The sequence below is a fragment of the Nerophis lumbriciformis genome, linkage group LG10 (genome assembly GCF_033978685.3).
Source record: "Nerophis lumbriciformis linkage group LG10, RoL_Nlum_v2.1, whole genome shotgun sequence".
In the NCBI taxonomy this organism is placed as follows: Eukaryota; Metazoa; Chordata; class Actinopteri; order Syngnathiformes; family Syngnathidae; genus Nerophis; species Nerophis lumbriciformis.
The window spans coordinates 32,504,225-32,524,215 of record NC_084557.2 but is presented as its reverse complement, the minus strand read 5'-3'; the positions used below and the strand labels follow the sequence as shown (position 1 = coordinate 32,524,215).

The window sequence follows — 19,991 nt, the reverse complement described above, 5'->3', positions numbered from 1 at the left end:
GAAGTTGGGAAAGGTGGCAATAAATACTGATAAAGTTGAGGAATGCTCATCAAACACTTATTTGGAACATCCCACAGGTGTGCAGGCTAATTGGGAACAGGTGGGGGCCTTGATTGGGTATAAAAACAGCTTCCCAAAAAATGCTCGGTCTTTCACAAGAAAGGATGGGGCGAGGTACACCCCTTTGTCCACAACTGCGTGAGCAAATAGTCAAACAGTTTAAGAACAACGTTTCTCAAAGTGCAATTGCAAGACATTTAGGGATTTCAACATCTATGGTCCATAATATCATCAAAAGGTTCAGAGAATCTGGAGAAATCACTCCACGTAAGCGGCATGGCCGGAAACCAACATTGAATGACCGTGACCTTTGATCCCTCAGACGTCACTGTATCAAAAACCGACATCAATCTCTAAAGGATATCACCACATGGGCTCAGGAACACTTCAGAAAACCACTGTCACTAAATACAGTTCGTCGCTACATCTGTAAGTGCAAGTTAAAGCTCTACTATGTAAAGCGAAAGCCATTTATCAACAACATCCAGAAACGCCGCCGGCTTCTCTGGGCCAGAGATCATCTAAGATGGACTCATGCAAAGTGGAAAAGTTTTCTGTGGTCTGACGAGTCCACATTTCAAATTGTTTTTGGAAATATTCGACATCGTGTCATCCGGACCAAAGGGGAAGCGAACCATCCAGACTGTTATCGACGCAAAGTTCAAAAGCCAGCATCTGTGATGGTATGGGGGTGCATTAGTGCCCAAGGCATGGGTAACTTACACATCTGTGAAGGCACCATTAATGCTGAAAGGTATATACAGGTTTTGGAACAACATATGCTGCCATCTAAGCGCCCTCTTTTTCATGGACGCCCCTGCTTATTTCAGCAAGGCAATGCCAAGCCACATTCAGCACGTGTTACCGTATCGTAAAAAAAGAGTGCGGGTACTTTCCTGGCCCGCCTGCAGTCCAGACCTGTCTCCCATTGAAAATGTGTGGCGCATTATGAAGCGTAAAATACGACAGCGGAGACCCCGGACTGTTGAACGACTGAAGCTCTACATAAAACAAGAATGGGAAAGAATTCCATTTTCAAAGCTTCAACAATTAGTTTCCTCAGTTCCCAATCGTTTATTGAGTGTTGTTAAAATAAAAGGTGATGTAACACAGTGGTGAACATGCCCTTTCCCAACTACTTTGGCACGTGTTGCAGCCATGAAATTCTAAGTTTATTATTATTTGCAAAAGAAATAAAGTTTATGAGTTTGAACATCAAATATCTTGTCTTTGTAGTGCATTCAATTGAATATGGGTTGAAAAGGATTTGCAAATCATTGTATTCCGTTTATATTTACATCTAACACAATTTCCCAACTCATATGGAAACAGGGTTTGTAAAAAAACGGTCAAAAAGCAGTTTGAAGACAGTATGTAAAACATAATCTATGCAACATTTTGACCAAAGAGCCACCATTACATGTTATGTAGACCACAAGGAAGCATTTTATATGTACAAAAAAACATAATTTTACCCTTTTTAATATTTTTCATGTACATCTACACATGAATCTTTAACATTTCAAAAAAGTTACTCATATGAAGTGTGTGTTTTAGTAAAACCACTCAACATGCATATTTGGGTTTAACTTTGTACAACTTAATTTTACGTAAAAAATATAAAACTAAGGAGATCGTCGTCGACTTCAGGAAACACAGCACTGACCTAGCCCCCCTCTACATCAAGGGTGAGTGTGTGGAGAGGGTCCACACCTTTTGGTTTCTTGGGGTCCTTATCTCTGACAACATCTCCTGATCAGGGAACACTACTGCTATCACTAAGAAGGCTCGGCAGGGGCTGCACTTCCTGAGAGTCCTCAAGAAGTACAACCTGGACTCCAACCTGCTGCTGACCTTCTACCGCTCATCCATTGAGAGCCTGCTGACATACTGCATCACAGCATGGTATGGCAGCTGCACCGCTGCAGACAGGGAAAGGCTCCAGAGAGTGGTAAAGGCAGCACAGCGGATCATCGGCTGCCCTCTTCCCTCCCTGATGGATATTTATACTTACCGCTGCCTAAGCAGAGCTACGAACATTATCAAGGACAGCTCCCACCCTGGCTTTGACATGTTTGACCTGCTTCCCTCAGGAAGGCACTTACAGGGTCATTAGGTCTAAGACAAACAGACTCAAGAACAGCTTTTTTCCTAAAGCCATAACCATAGTGAACTCTCATAGGCACTGATTTTATAGTTTAGCACTTCTCTGTGTGCAATCTTTACTTTCCACCAACAATCTGAATGCCTCTGTATATATGTATGTAGTACAATATGTATTTCCTGTAAACAACACATTGAACATAAATCGTTCTCAGGACTGGATCTCCTTTTGCACTATTTTCTTTTCTTTCTATGTTTTGCATATTTTGTAGACTGTCACACTGATACTGGAGTTGCTTTTAAATCTCATTGTACCTGTGTATAGTGACAATAAAAGGTATTCTATTCTACACGGATTCCGCCTCCTGGTTTGTGTGTTCCCTTTCAAGGCTTCCACTCGATCTCGTACCAGGGTCTCCCCTTGCGTGGTATGCCCAGAGGTTTTCCTATCGTGACCACCAGTTTAGATTGTGTTCTATTTTTCATGGTGTGCTTTCTCCATCCCCACCATCGTCTTTTGCTATCCCGACTGGCTAATAAAAGTTTGTTAAACGGCTCTCTGGCTTCCACTTCTCCATCCTAGGCTCCACCCCACATAAGCTTGTAACACTGACAATGCATTAGTTACTGGCCTGGTAGTGTAGATGCAATTGTCTTTGAAGCCAGGGAGAAGCCTCTACCCTGGCTGACAGTCTTCATCCACGCCTGATTTACTCACTTGTCTCCCTCCTGTAGCCAATTAAAGTCAATTGTGAGACTCAGCCTGCCACAAGCATTCTCAAAGTCCCCCAAGACCATGTGTGTCTTTGCACAGGACTGTGCGCATGTTCTGATATTATTGCTTCAGCTACCTTCAGATATACTAAACTATAATTGTGCGTTGCGTGATACTTTCATGTGAGCTTTCCACTGGCATACAGATGTACAGTAGACACACAAAGACAATGACTGCGCTGAACAGTTTCTCATTTCCCACCCATCTCTTGCTCTCTGTGATAAGTGACGGTGACTCCAAGTGCAGCTGACAGCACACAGTCAAACCATTAATATTGCATCACTACACTTCAATGCTGTTGGCAACAGCAGCCTTTATTTTGAAGTGAACTTGTGACAAATTGCCCTCAAGCATCACATACACATCAATAACAGCCTGATTTTCTACATTATGATTCCGAAAACCACAAATTGTGTTGCATTCACAAGTGTAACATACAGTATCTATTCTGGAAAAAAACATGTAAATCCTCAAAAAGAGTATCCCAGACTTGTCTGAACATGTTTGGCATCTTGTCCAGATGTGTATCACCTCTGCAGGACGTATAAAAATAATCACAGCAAACTTCTAAAAGAAAGTATAACCATAACCAATTGAAATCTAATTTAGAAAGCTTTTCATTGTGTGATTTTTGCAAAGAGAACGATGAACTGAAAATTGTAGAAAAAGGAGGGAAAAAAGAGCAGCACACAAAGAAGCTCATAGAAAAACGCTATTTCTGGCAAACAACCAAGCAGGCAGAAAAAAAAATTCCCTGCTGAGGCATTTTGAGTCGCCCCACAAAGAAACAAGTACTCTCAGCAGCATAAAAAGTCTTGAAAGTTTTCTCCAAACTTCATGAAAAACAGCATTGGTTTGTGAAAACAATGTAATGTATTCAGCATGACTGTCCTAGCTCTCAATCCGAGGGGTGACAACAATGTGAAAAGTAACAGGCAGGAGATTTAAAGACTCTCATGGCGCTATTTGTCATTTAGCTGCGCCATTTTGACTGTTTTCAGAAGCCACAAAGATATGCCAAAGAGCTAGGGTTTGTGTATGGTTGTGTGTTTGCCTATCTGCCCTTGTGCATCTTTGGCACGTCTGCTGCAATTTCCTGTGAAGTGTTTTGAGAAGAGATATGAAGCTGAAGGATAGTTATTCTCCTAACCAGTATTCTCTTCTTGTATTGGAATACAATATTCAGTATTTGTGATGGGAGAAGAAAAGAAGAAACAAATGTAGGAAATTTGGTCGATAAAACAATTTCATAATCTGATCAAACAGGCCAAAAACTAAAAGACTGTTGTAACTTTGCTTTGCTGACTTGTGGTTTCAAGTAGGGCTGGTATCATCAAAATCTGGGTATTATCTTCGACCCAACTCTCTCGTTTAAGTCACACATTAAGAGTGTTGCTAAAACGGCCTTCTTTCATCTCCATAATATCGCTAAAATTCATTCTATTTTATCCACTAGCGACGATGAGATCATTATTCATGCGTTCGTTACATCTCGTCTCGATTACTGTAACGTATTATTTTCGGGTCTCCCTATGTCTAGCACTAAAAGATTACAGTTGGTACAAAATGCGGCTGCTAGACTTTTGACAAAAACAAGAAAGTTTGATCATATTACGCCTATACTGGCTCACCTGCACTGGCTTCCTGTGCACTTAAGATGTGACTTTAAGGTTTTACTACTTACGTATAAAATACTACACGGTCTAGCTCCATCCTATCTTGCTGATTGTATTGTACCATATGTCCCGGCAAGAAATCTGCGTTCAAAGAACTCTGGCTTATTAGTGATTCCCAGAGCCCAAAAAAAGTCTGCGGGCTATAGAGCGTTTTCTATTCGGGCTCCAGTACTATGGAATGCCCTCCCGGTAACAGTTAGAGATGCTACCTCAGTAGAAGCATTTAAGTCCCATCTCAAAACTCATTTGTATACTCTAGCCTTTAAATAGCCCCCCTTTTTTAGACCAGTTGATCTGCCGTTTCTTTTCATTTCTCCTCTGCTCCCCTCTCTCCCTTGTGGAGGGGGAGACACACAGGTCCGGTGGCCATGGATGAAGTGCTGGCTGTCCAGAGTGAGTCGGGACCCGGGGTGACCGCTCGCCTGTGCATCAGTTGGGAACATCTCTGCCCTGCTGACCCGTCTCCGCTCGGGATGGTTTCCTGCTGGCCCCACTATGGACTGGACTCTTACTAAGGGGACGGCGTGGCGAAGTTGGTAGAGTGGCCGTGCCAGCAATCGGAGGGTTGCTGGTTACTGGGGTTCAATCCCCACCTTCTACCATCCTAGTCACGTCCGTTGTGTCCTTGGGTAAGACACTTTACCCCTTGCTCCTGATGGCTGCTGGTTAGCGCCTTGCATGGCAGCTCCCGCCATCAGTGTGTGTGAATGGGTGAATGTGGAAATACTGTCAAAGCGCCTTGAAGGTAGAAAAGCGCTATACAAGTATAACCCATTTATCATTTATTTATCATTAATTATGTTGGATCCACTATGGACTGGACTTTCACTAATATGTTAGATCCACTATGGACTGGACTCTCACAATATTATGTCAGACCCACTTGACATCCATGGCATTCGGTCTCCCCTGGGGGGGGGGGGTTACCTACATATGCGGTCCTCTCCAAGGTTTCTCATAGTCATTCACATCGACGTCCCACTGGGGTGAGTTTTCCTTGCCCTTATGTGGGCTCTGTACCGAGGATGTCGTTGTGGCTTGTGCAGCCCTTTGAGACACGTGTGATTTAGGGCTATATAAATAAACATTGATTGATGATTGATTGATTGATCATGGCCAATTCCCCAAATGCATTCAAGTTTGATTCATAAGGTTCTCAATAGATTAATCACAATTTGATTTGAAATGATCTGCCCCTAAATGTTAAAAATGTTTGAAATCTGTTACAAACTACAAAGGTATGTGAAACTCATAGTAATAGTCAGTGATGGGCAGTAACAAGCCACAAGTAGCTTAACTCCATTTCCCAGTAGCATGGCAGTAGCATCGCTACTTTTTGAACCTGTAGCGATTCCTGCAGCTGAGGTATTTTTAGACCAATGTAGCGACGTAGCGTTCATAAAAGCTACAAGCTGCAGAGAAATAAGATGGACTGCAAATCCATCCATCCATTACTGCTTGTCCCTCCCGGGAATCCAGGGAGAGAAACAACAAAAAAACTAGAGTTTATGCAATTCCTATTGGCATTCACATAAATATGGGAAACTCCATGATAGTTAGTTGGTTTACATATGATGAGTCACAAATGGCTAAGGTTAGGGAAACACATAACGGCAGGCCAATCAGAGGCATGATAGGGCGGGTCATGACACATTAAAACCAGAAAGAAAAATCTAAACACATTGGCAGCAGCGGTGGCAGAAACCACATGAGGTAAGGGTATTGTTTAAAAAACGATGTTTCTTCTAGGGTGCATCAACAGGCCATTGCCGGGACATTATTTTTAACATTTTATAAACATTCTGTTTTGTTCTGGCTAACCTGACAGTCAGTGCACAGCTGTGTGAGCAAACCACTCAGGATGTGTCAATACCGATTACCCCATCCGGCTTTGTTAACACTGGTATAAAAATTACATAGGAGTCCAGTTCTGACACAAATTATGTTCACATTAGATTTCTGTTCATGTAAAGATGGAGTTTGTTCATTTCTGTTTTGTGAAGGAAGTGTTTGGCACTTTTAATTTTTACAGGTTATTGTCATTTTGCTGCTGTGGCTTCTGTTGAAACAGTAATTTATCGTGTGCTGAAAAGTGTGCATTACGAATGAGAGTATGTTTTTTGGTGTTTAACTAATACATTTATTGTTAATCTGCCTTTAATATAATGTATTTCAAGTGTTGCCCATTCATTTTGTACATGGTACCGCAACTTTGCAAGATAAAAAACATTGTTAAGCCAGACAAAAGGCATGTTTCCAGTTTGTGTTTATTATGACAAACAATCAAACTACGTATATGTTTGTGTGTGTATATATATATATATATATATATATATATATATATATATATATATATATATATATATATATATATATATATTTATATATATATATATATATATATATATATGTACATATATGTATATATATATATATATATATATATATATATATATATATATATATATATATATATATATATATATATATATATATATATATATATATATGTGGGTATCGATCAGAAACCAGGTAGTTACAGGGTCATACATTGGTCATATTTAAAGTCCTCATGTGTCCAGGGATGTATTTCCTGAGTTTATAAACATAATATTATTTTTTTTTAAAGGAAAGTGTAGATCCATTCATGGCATGTGTTTACATTGAGGAGAGCTTACCAGCTTGTTGTTAGCGGTGAGCTATTGTATCCTCCTACGATGTGTAGTGAAGCATATTTGGCTTTTCCTTGTCCTGCAGGGATGATACTTGTAAGAAACTTACTTTGTCATCATGGAGGCGAGTGATTTAGAAGTTAGCTAAACACTGCCGACTGCGGATGTACGTTAGCCACTCGCTAGCTAGCCATGTGTTAAAGTACCACTTCCTGAGGCTGTTTCAGTGTTATAGCTTCACCTTTATCTTTAGTTTTTAGGCCTAAATGCATCCATTCTCCCTTTCTGTCTACACACAGTGTTTGATTTTAAGTTGCCGAACATGCTCCTCTGCTCATAAAACCAGCAATGTCACAACGTGACGACGGCCACCGTCATACCCGTAAAAACAAAATACATGTATGTATACACACACACACACACACACACACACACACTCACACTCACACACACACATCTCTGGCATCCTTCTGTCTATGGGAGACAATGGTGGTATAGCTACAAACAGGTATGACATTGACGATAATGGCTAAACAGTCCTATCCAAGAGTGGCAATCGCGATTGGACGCTGAACATGCGATGGCGGATAAGGTTTTTGCGCTGCTTCCCTTCTATCTCTTTTTTCGGATTGTTGAACAATCCTAGAAGTCTCAGACTTTCTCACAGCTATACATCAGGTTAACCGAATGGGAGCACTGTGTTCCCATGATGTGGTGTTGATGTCGCACCTCTTCATGTCTTTTTACATGAAACAGCAACGAGGTCGTCCTGTGGGTCGAGGTCCCTCCACCCGCTCGCCACACAATAAGTATTTCGGTATTTGTCCCGGTTCCATTCTTCTAACATGACCAAGCCGATGTAGGCGGCCTCCGCAGAGGGTTTCAAACATGTAGTCTATAATGGCTCGTTTCAACACTTCAAGATTGGACACTTTATCCTCCCACGTGGTGTGCAAAATAGGATAGTGTGCAGAACCTCAAGTGAAAACTATTGAATTTCCTTTTATGCCATGCAAACGTGGTCCATGATTCACTACCATAGAGAAGCATGGTAAGGATACATGCCTGATATACACGCAGTTTGGTATTCTCAGTGAGGCAAGAGTTGCTCCACAGTTCATCGTTCAATTTAGCCATTACCCCGGCAGCTTGACATATCCTGGTGTTCACTTCAGCATCTATTGCATTAGAGCTAGACATTTTAGACCCAAGGTATGTGAAATCATCAACGGTCTCCAGGCTTTGGTTATATATGTTGAACTAATGTGGGTGATCCACACCCTGTGTCATTACTTTTGTTTTATCTATGCTTATAGTGAGGCCAAATTATTGGCAAGGGTGGTATAGTCGATTCATCAGCTATTGAAGGCCGTCTTCAGTGTGAGATACTAGGGCTGCATCATCAGCATACAGTAAATCACGAAGGACCTTTGGCGCGTAGGTGGGCAATGTTGAGAAGTTTACCATCAGCTCTGCTATGGATGTACACACCCTCACTGCGAAGTGCAGAAGCATGGAAAAAAAAATATGCAGAGAAATGTTGGTGCAAGAACACAATCACAGATGCTGGCGTTTCAACTTTGCGTCTATAACAATCCGGATGGTTCTTTTCCTCTTTGGTCCGGAGGACACGACGTCCACAGTTTCCAAAAACAATTTGAAATGTAGACTCGTCAGACCACAGGACACTTTTCCACTTTGTATCAGTCCATCTTAGATGAGCTCAGGCCCAGCGAAGCCGACGGCGTTTCTGGGTGTTGTTGATAAACGGTTTTTGCATTGCATAGGAGAGTTTTAACTTGCACTTACAGATGTAGCGACCAACTGTAAAAGTTAAAGTTAAAGTTAAAGTACCAATGATTGTCACACACACACTAGGTGTGGCGAGATTATTCTCTGCATTTGACCCATCACCCTTGATCACACCCTGGGAGGTGAGGGGAGCAGTGGGCAGCAGCGGTGGCCGCGCCCGGGAATCATTTTGGTGATTTAACCCCCAATTCCAACCCTTGATGCTGAGTGCCAAGCAGGGAGGTAATGGGTCCCATTTTTATAGTCTTTGGTATGACTCGGCCGGGGTTTGAACTCACAACCTACCAATCTCAGGGCGGACACTCTAACCACTAGAGTTACTGACAGTGGGTTTCTGAAGTGTTCCTGAGCCCATGTGGTGATATCCTTTACACACTGATGTCGCTTGTTGATGCAGTACAGCCTGAGGGATCGAAGGTCACGGGCTTAGCTGCTTACGTGCAGTGATTTCTCCAGATTCTCTGAACCCTTTGATGGTTTTACGGACCGTAGATGGTGAAATCCCTAAATTCCTTGCAATAGCTGGTTGAGAAAGGTTTTTCTTAAACTGTTCAACAATTTGCTCACGCATTTCTTGACAAAGTGGTGACCCTCGCCCCATCCTTGTTTGTGAAGGACTGAGCATTTCATGGAATCTACTTTTATACCCAATCATGGCACACACCTGTTCCCAATTTGCCTGTTCACCTGTGGGATGTTCCAAATAAGTGTTTGATGAGCATTCCTCAACTTTATCAGTATTTATTGCCACCTTTCCCAACTTCTTTGTCACGTGTTGCTGGCATCAAATTCTAAAGTTAATGATTATTTGCAAAAAAAAAAGTGTTTATCAGTTTGAACATCAAATATGTTGTCTTTGAGGCATATTCAACTGAATATGGGTTGAAAATAATTTGCAAATCATTGTATTCCGTTTATATTTACATCTAACACAATTTCCCAACTCATATGGAAACGGGGTTTGTATATATATATATATATATATATATATATATATATATATATATATATATATATATATATATATATGTGAGTGTTGATGTAGCAATGTACCAAGCTACTTTTTCCGTGTAACTTGTAGTATAGCTTGTGCAATTCTGTGGAGATAGCTTCACCTGTAGCTCAGCTTCATTTAATCAAGAGTAACCAGCAGCTTAGCTTCCAGGTAGCTTTCCCGTCACTGGTAATAGTATTGATGTACAATATGAGGTTAATTACTTAATAGTAAACAATAATGCTCTTAATAGTAAACAAAAATGCTCTCCACCCATCTATTTAAATGATGAGGCCTACTCGTATCAGCGGCAAAACGTCTTCCAAGACAAACCAAGCAGTCCAGTTGCGAATGATTGAACACCCTGAGATACAACATAAAATGTTTTGCGTGTATATTTTGTAGTTAGTAGTTAGGCAATTTGTAACAAGTGATGAAGGAATGTAAAGTCTCATGCCTCGTACAGTGGAAACTCGATTTGCATTCTTTTCGGTTTACAAACATTTACATTGCGCCAATTATGCTTCTGTGTGCGGACCATGTCTCATCATTCATTCATTCATTTTGCATGCTGCTTGAAGCCATCGGCGGCTGTTATTTTGATGACATCACTTACTGTACACCCGGGCACGACTATTTTGAGGGGGCGGGGCCCCATACATCATATCCTGTTTACATCCTGTACAGATCGACGCAGTCATTTCGAACTTCTTTGACGGCTACCAGTTTACGAGTTTTTTTTCCACACTTGTCGTACAAACCCCGTTTCCATATGAGTTGGGAAATTGTGTTAGATGTAAATATAAACGGAATACAATGATTTGTAATACATTTTCAACCCATATTCAGTTGAATATGCTACAAAGACAACATATTTGATGTTCAAACTGATAAAAATTTTTTTTTTTGCAAATAATCATTAACTTTAGAATTTGATGCCAGCAACACGTGACAAAGAAGTTGGGAAAGGTGGCAATAAATACTGATAAAGTTGAGGAATGCTCATCAAACACTTATTTGGAACATCCCACAGGTGAACAGGCAAATTGGGAACAGGTGGGTGCCATGATTGGGTATAAAAGTAGATTCCATGAAATGCTCAGTCATTCACAAACAAGGATGGGGCGAGGGTCACCACTTTGTCAACAAATGCGTGAGCAAATTGTTGAACAGTTTAAGAAAAACCTTTCTCAACCAGCTATTGCAAGGAATTTAGGGATTTCACCATATACGGTCCGTAATATCATCAAAAGGTTCAGATAATCTGGATAAATCACTGCACGTAGGCAGCTAAGCCCGTGACCTTCGATCAATCAGGCTGTACTGCATCAACAAGCGACATCAGTGTGTAAAGGATATCACCACATGGGCTCAGGAACATTCAGAAACACACTGTCAGTAACTACAGTTGGTCGCTACATCTGTAAGTGCAAGTTAAAACTCTCCTATGCAAGGTGAAAACCGTTTATCAAAAATGATCAAACTACATAAAGAGCATACTGTAATTTGATTTTGATGTATTTTTTTTTATCTCTATAGATTGAAAATGAACACTAATGAGTTGACTGATGAACATTATCACATAAATTATTCAGAAAATATAAATAACGACAAATAAAGATAGAATACTATTAACCGCAACATGTAAGTGTAAAAAAAACACAACAATATTATGATTTGTACAATTTCAGAATGTGCTTGTTCTATTTTTAAACAAAGAAAACAATCTGTAGTTTTCTTTATTTTTAAGTTATCGTGCCGTGATTTTACCTGTCCGGCCTACTTGGGAGTAGATTTTTCTTCATGTGGCCCTCGATCTAAAATGACTTTGAAACCCCTGTGATAGACTATAAAATAAAAGGTACAATAGGTATTATGAGTCTAAATGAAGGTGTAACAATACAAACAGTACAAATACAATATCCATACAAATAATGAGGACACAATAATCTGTAGACATCTATAGAAGAAATGGGTTGACTGTGACACATTTGAAGTTTTCTCCCCTAAAGTGAGGCTTTTTAATAGAAATAAAAGTCGCCATCATCAGTAATCTCTACCTGAGAAGCAACAGAACACTCTGCTTTTGAAAGCACCGCTGTGAATGCATGTCCAATTTTTTTTTATAATTATTCTATTAATTTGCTCAAAAGACTAAATCTAAGATGCTTTTATTGCATTAATCACATAGGATGACATTTTATGAGCACTCCAAGAAACAGCTGAGCAGCATACTTGAAAGAAGATAAGTTTGGAAAAATGGCTTTGGCACGTAGCATTTGATATTTGGTTGTGCCACCTTAACCGGATCAGACTTTGTGAAGAGCGCCTGGCATTTTACTTAGTCGTGTCGACTGTCCGTGATCTTCCAAAGGTTCGGGATTTACTGACAACATTTCTCAAACTCCACTTTTTCTACATTGTGAATCACTCTTGGTTGCATTTGACATTCAGACTAATTATTCATTATTGTAGATGAGCTGTACCAATTGCATTTATAATTATGATTGGTATTACATTAAAATGATCATTAGTATTCTGATTATATGAAGACAAGCTTTTTCATAGCCTGTGCAAGGAAGCTTTTGTTTAAAAATGTAATCAATAGTTTCATTGTCCTGCATTGCACTCTTGGTTTTAAATGTGCATACACAAAAGACCACAAGTACATATTTTAAACAAATTGATAACTTGAACAAATAAAGTAGCCAGACCCTAAACAAGAGGGTTTTTATTTTGTGTAATATTTAGCTTTTGTACAATCTATTCAGTCAGAAAGGGTAAGCACTCTTTCTTCAAACGGAATTAGAGGTACCTATCCATTTGTTACGCCTACTTAATATTACTCCTGTTCAATCTAACACTGATTGCCACTGTTTTGTTTTGCAGATTAAATATGATAGCAAATACAATGTAAAAGGAAGCTCATGCATCTCCTGCGTGTGTGTAACAAGGAATCCGGAAATTTAATTTTGTTTCCCTGAGCGTGCATCCCCTTTGAAGGAATCTTTCATCTGGGTACAATCTTTAGTCACGTGAACACTAGGACACAGCTGGGGTGAAGACCGGCTAGGCTTGATTGATTAAAAAAGCAAACATCAGCTTTAAAAACATCTCTAGTGTAAATGACAGCCTGAGTAGCGTATACCTGACACCTCTCACACAAATAGTAAAAATACATTTGTGTATCCTCACATATGACTAGTTTTGTTTACACCGGCAGCAGCTCAAATTAGAGATACATCAGATATATACCGTTGGGTCGGCGTCGATCGGTTGGTGGAGCGGCCGTGCCAGCAACTTCAGGGTTCCAGGTTTGATCCCCGCTTCCGTCATCCCAATTACGCCCGTTGTGTCCTTGGGCAAGACACTATACCCACCTGCTTTCACTGCCACCCACACTGGTTTAAATGTATCTTAAAGATGTAGATAATGGGTTTCACTATGTAAAGTGCTTTGAGTCTCTAGAGAAAAGTGGCATATAAATATAATTCACTTCACTTTAACGTTACAACACAAAACTTAATTGATTAAACATAACCGACCTGTGTAATGCAGCCGGCATCTTTTTTACGTCAATCGAGTCAGCCATAATCGGACAAAAATTCAGATCTACTTAAAGGCCTACTGAAACCCACTACTACCGACCACGCAGTCTGATGGTTTATATATCAATGATGAAATCTTAACATTGCAACACATGCGGGTTAGCTTACTAAAGTGCAATTTTAAACTTTGCACGAAATATCCTGCTGAAAACGTCTCGGTATGATGATGTCTGCGCGTGACGTCATGGATTGTAGAGGACATTTTGGGACAGCATGGTGGCCAGCTATTAAGTCGAATGTTTTCATCGCAAAATTCCACAGTATTCTGGACATCTGTGTTGGTGAATCTTTTGCAATTTGTTCAATGAACAATGGAGACAGCAAAGAAGAAAGCTGTAGGTGGGAAGCGGTGTATTGCAGCCGACTGCAGCAACACAAACACGGCCGGTGTTTCATTGTTTACATTCCTGGAAGATGACAGTCAAGCTTTACCATTGGCCTGTGGAGAACTGGGACAACAGAGACTCTTACCAGGAGGACTTTGAGTTGGATACGCAGACACGGTACCGTGAGTACGCATGCAGCTGCGGCTTCCAAACATTTGATCGCTTGCCCGTACGTGCGTGCCGCTATGTGCATGTCACGTACGTAACTTTGGGGACTTTGGGGAAATATATGTGCTGTATGAACTTTGGGGAGGTGAACGGTACTTTGGGCTGTGGGATTGAGTGTGTTGTGCAGGTGTTTGAGTTGTATTGGCGGGTTATATGGACGGGAGGGGGGAGGTGTTTGTTATGCGGGATTCATTTGTGGCATATTAAATATAAGCCTGGTTGTGTTGTGGCTAATAGAGTATATATATGTCTTGTGTTTATTTACTGTTTTAGTCATTCCCAGCTGAATATCAGGTCTCACCCGCCTCTCACAGCATCTTCCCTATCTGAATCGCTCCCACTGCCCTCTAGTCCTTCACTCTCACTTTCCTCATCCACAAATCTTTCATCCTCGCTCAAATTGATGGGGAAATCGCCGCTTTCTCGGTCCGAATCGCTCTCGCTACTGGTGGCCATGATTGTAAACAATGTGCGGATGTGAGGAGCTCCACAACCTGAGTTGTCACTCGCATATCGTCTGCTACTTCTGGTACATGCAAGGCTTTTTTATCAGCGACCAAAAGTAGCGAACTTTATCGTCGATGTTCTCTACTAAATCCTTTCAGCAAAAATATGACAATATCGCGAAATGATCAAGTATGACATAGAATGGACCTGCTATCCCCGTTTAAATAAGAAAATCGCATTTCAGTAGGCCTTTAACTTTCCATCGTTCTATAATCTTTAGTCGATCAGCTATTCTTCAGAACCATTATGACAGACAATGAAATACACTACATTGTAGAGGAGAAAGGGTTTTATTCTGTGCCTGTAAGTTTGTTCGCTACACAAACGTAATTGTCTGCTCAGTTTTTTTGTCTGCTTTTACCATGTTTTATGTTAAATCCACTTGTGTCGTCTTTCGTGGTCTTTGAGAATGCAGTAAAATGCTCATTTGTCTGCCATAGTTTGAACAACCAAGAAATACACGGAGAAACAAATTCACTCATGCCAATATGGCATTGCTTTGATTTTGTGTGGCGTATGCAACATCATCTCCCAGTGCTCTGTCTCTGCAATTGCTCTCTGTTGAAAACACTTTTAAGGGTTGCAGTTCGAGTGGCACTTGCGTTTTTGTGATTATTTTTTTCAATATGGTTCACCTTTTGAAACAAAATCTATTGAGCGCTCGAGTAAAGTCCACTTGGAGGTTGAATGAAGTTGAAAAAAGAATTGTCATATGGTCCATAAGATGAACTCTACCTTTTGTCGAATCTCTTCTTCCATTTTGATGGGGGAGCCAAACTCAGCTACCTGACGGACCCCCTCGCTGGCATAGCCACCATACTCCCACAGCACATAATCTCTGGAGTGGGATGCACCAATCAGTGCTGACCAATGGTTGGCCCGTCCTGTAGAACAGAAAACAAATGTTTATGTTTCCCTGAAATTGACTTTTTTTTACTTTTAGGACACCAGTCTACTTTATAGCTCTGAGATTGAACATTCATATTCACTAATTTCATTTTTTTATTAAGAACTAAAAATTAGGCCCCAAAAGTATTTGGACAGTGACTGTGTATATCGCCTTCACAAAAGGCTTTAAATTAAAACAATTAAGATGCAATTGAAGTTTAGATATTCAGACTTAATAAAGACGTTTCACTAAAATATGGCATTTATCATTCAGGAATGATGTATAGTTGACATAATGGTAAAACTAAGACTTGGACAAACTTTATGATCCACAAGAGAAACACACAGTAACCCAATTACAAAAGAAAATGATAACTAAAACACTCTCAAGGGCACTGAAAAAGAGGAAAAAATACACACAATACTAATAATACAAAAGCGATGGTATATGACAACAGCAATGGAATGGAACAACTAAAGAATACAATAAATTGCACTGTGTTGACATTGTTACAAATTAGGTAAAGGAATAATTACACATAGAGGAATGAATATAAATATTAAGTAAAATGGAACGTCGATTTACGAACGCCTTTTTTTGCAACCTTTTCAGTTTACAAACGTTTACATCGCGCCAAATATGCCTCTGTGTGTGAACAATGTCTCGGCGTACAAACGCTTCATTCATTCATTTTGCATACTGCTTGAACCCATTGGGGGCTGCCATTTTGATGAAATCACTTTCTGTACAAACAGGTACGGCCATTTCGAAGAGCTTCGATGACTACCAGCACTTCTGACGAGTTTATTTCCACAATTGTCGTATCTTGCGCAAGTCAGAGCTGTGTTTGCCTGTCTTGGAGCTCTCTTTGTGTGATCAGAAATGCTTTAAATGTGTCCCAACTCTGAGTCTTGCTGTATAATCTTACTCGACAATAGGGCTGTGAATCTTTGGGTGTCCCACGATCCGATTCAATATTGATTCTTGGGGATCACGATTCGATTAGAAATCTATATATTTTTTTCAATTCAACACGATTCTCGATTCAAAAACGATTTTTTCCCGATTCAAAAGGATTCTCTATTCATTCATCCATCCATTTTCTACCGCTTATTCCCTTTGGGGTCGCGGGGGGCGCTGGAGCCTATCTCAGCTACAATCGGGCGGAAGGCGGGGTACACCCTGGACAAGTCGCCAATACATAGGATTTCAACAGGATCTACCCCAGTCTGCTGACATGCAAGCAGAGTCGTAGATTTTTGTAAAAAGCTTTTATAATTGTAAAGGACAATGTTTTATCAACTGATTGCAATAATGTAAATTTGTTTTAACTATTAAATGAACCAAAAATATGACTTATTTTATCTTTGTGAAAATATTGGACACAGTGTGTTGTCAAGCTTATGAGATGCGATGCAAGTGTAAGCCACTGTGACACTATTGTTCTTTTTTTTTTATTTATAAATGTCTAATGGATTGATTAATAAAAAAAAACAAAAAACATTTAAAATAATAATACAAAAAAAAAAAATAATATTTTTTTAAAAATGAGAATCGATTCTGAATCACACAATGTGAGAATCGCGATTCAAATTCGAATCGATTTTTTCCCACACCCCTACTAGACAAACACGGAAATAGCTTTTTAGCTAGTTAGCTTACGGCATTGATCAGCAAAGGGGGCTTTGTTCCGCAGCAAGTCTTAAATTGGGATGAAATCGAAAAAGATGCAACAGAAGGCACAACCGGGACCCAGGCCGATGAAGAATCGCCTCACACTGCTATTTTGTATTTGTGAAGCTACTGATTGTTTATCACTTCGAAACCCCCAGCGTGTTCGACAATCCAATAAATATTCACAGACACAAAGTAAACTGATTTTCTTTTTTAGTTTTTTATTGTAGCAAAATGGTTGTTAATGTTATTGAGACTTTAGCGCGTGTGCGAGTTGACATTTAAGCTTGCGGTAATGTTGTTGTGTTTTTTGGAAGAAAAAAAAGATTTTTGAGCCATTACCTCCGTGTTATGTGGCTTTTGAGATAGAAACACATATATATATATATATGTATATATGTATATATATACACACATATAAATGTATATGTACATATGTATATATACAGTTATACATACACACATACATATAGATATATGTATACACACTTACATATACAGTAGATATATATATATATATATATATATATATATATATATATAAACTTACATATATGGATAGATATATCTATATATATATATATATATATATGTCTCTCTCTATATATATAAAGAGAGAACGAGAGCTACATAGGTATACCTATTTTAGATATACCTATATATATATATATATATATATATATATATATATAGAGAGAGAGAGAGAGAGAGAGAGAGAGAGAGAGAGAGAGAGAGAGAGAGAGAGATAGATAGATAGATAGATAGATAGATGGATAGATAGATATACATGCATATATAGAGTATATACTGTACATTATATTGTATATAAAGTGTGGAGTTTTTAATTAAAATAGGGACTTTTACTTCTCTTACAACTTTTCCATATAGGAACCATGTTCAATATTTAATATAAATAAAGAAAGGTGTGTAAAATTTGCAGTCAATGAGTTGGAAATCTGGAGTTTTTTCGAGATAATTTGCTTCTTGTTGTCTTTCACAGTACGGTATATTTATATTTATTATCCATTTGCACTGTGATTACATTAGATTGGATACTTCACTTACGTTTTGATTGTTTTATTTCAAATTAACTATGTATGACGGCAAAATTATAAACTAAACTCTTTTTCTCTTTATCATTGTCCAAATGGATTTAACTATAAATGTATTAAGTCAGTAATAACACGCACATTTTACATGATATGACCATTAGAATGGATATTCTACTTGCAAGCTACAACACGTGTCATTTTGAAAATAAATAAACAATGACAACATAAAATAAGTATTAATAAGTAATAATATTTGTAAATAATAAAATAGGTTTTATTTTTTAATTGACACTAAATTAAGATAATTTAGAAGTAATGTATGAAAACATAATTAAGAAATAAATGCTTAAGAATAATTTGAAAACAACAATTTTACCTAAAATTAACTACTTGTTAACCTCCTAATGAATATATTGAATATAGCACAAGTTAAAGTTAAAAAACATGTCAAGGCCTCACCAGGTATAAACATTGCCACATGTCACAGGTGCACTTAATGTACAGTATATGTAGGAATGCATGCGTGTGGTTTAACTCACTGGGATAGTCTTTGGGATGGACTTTCTCTGACCAGTTGCCATAGAAGGTGAGTCTGTACTTGGCTGTCCCACAAGCACAGCACACCAAGGCAGGGTCGGGTGTTGCCTCACCAAACACACGCTCTGCACAAAAAGAGAGAATATAATTATACTTATTAATTTGTTTGATTGATTGATTGAGAAGTTTATTGACATCTTAAAGAATTGAATCCATGTAATGCTTTAAAAAGGCAAACCGATGGCACAAAAAGCCAAAAGGCTTGTTTCCATTTCCATTAAATATTCATCACATTTGATACATTCAATAATAAAATATATATAACCTGCAACATGTAAGGAAAATGATCTTTGATAGGGCAAGAAATAGCCAAGCTTGACACGTAGTGCAGGAGGAAGGTCAGTAAGCACTAACTACAGTCATGGTGCAACACAGAAAGAATAATAGCATGTAACAAGCAAGTAAATACACATTAACACACACAGTATGACTACTACTATTACATGTTGATGAAAACAACAACACACCCTACATGTAATTACAAACAGCTATTTACAGCAAACCGCTATGCACGCTAGGAAGACATTCTCACAAGCTGTGCACTCCCATTGAGCGGTGCTACATAGTTTATGCGTATAAAAAATAAATAATGAAAACATGGACACTAACTGCAAGTAAACCTGTTTTAAAAGGACTGTTTGTAACCTTAATGTGGATGCCTAAGGGTTGGAATTGGGGGTTAAATCACAAAAAATGATTCCCGAGCGTGGCCACCGCTGCTGCTTACCGCTCCCCTCACCTCCCAGGGGGTGAGGGTGATGGGTCAAATGCAGAGGATAATCTCACCACACCTACTGTGTGTGTGACAATCATTGGTACTTTTTTTAAAGGGGGGCTACTTAGTGTTTTGAGCATTATTGACCTCTTGCGGCTACTAGTACACAATGATGTAAACTACGCCTGTACAGTACGTAACACACAAGCAATAGCCAAAGATCACAATTACGCTAGCTAACATTAGCTATCATTTAATGTATCGGAACAGCAACATGACTGCAAGTTGTTAGTTGCTTGTCTA

The 19,991-nt window shown here is 39.1% G+C and overlaps 1 protein-coding gene across 1 annotated transcript in view; it reads right to left on the bottom strand.

Moving 5' to 3' along the window:
• The window catches only part of spon1b (spondin 1b), a 180,403-nt gene that overhangs the window by 89,084 nt on the left and 71,328 nt on the right, over positions 1-19,991 (bottom strand). The window contains exons 5-6 of the mRNA XM_061969800.2: positions 18,916-19,038; positions 15,497-15,645 (exon numbers count right to left, since the gene is read on the bottom strand). Coding sequence (XP_061825784.2) covers positions 15,497-15,645; positions 18,916-19,038 — 272 coding nt within the window. The remainder of the gene's footprint in view (positions 1-15,496; positions 15,646-18,915; positions 19,039-19,991) is intronic.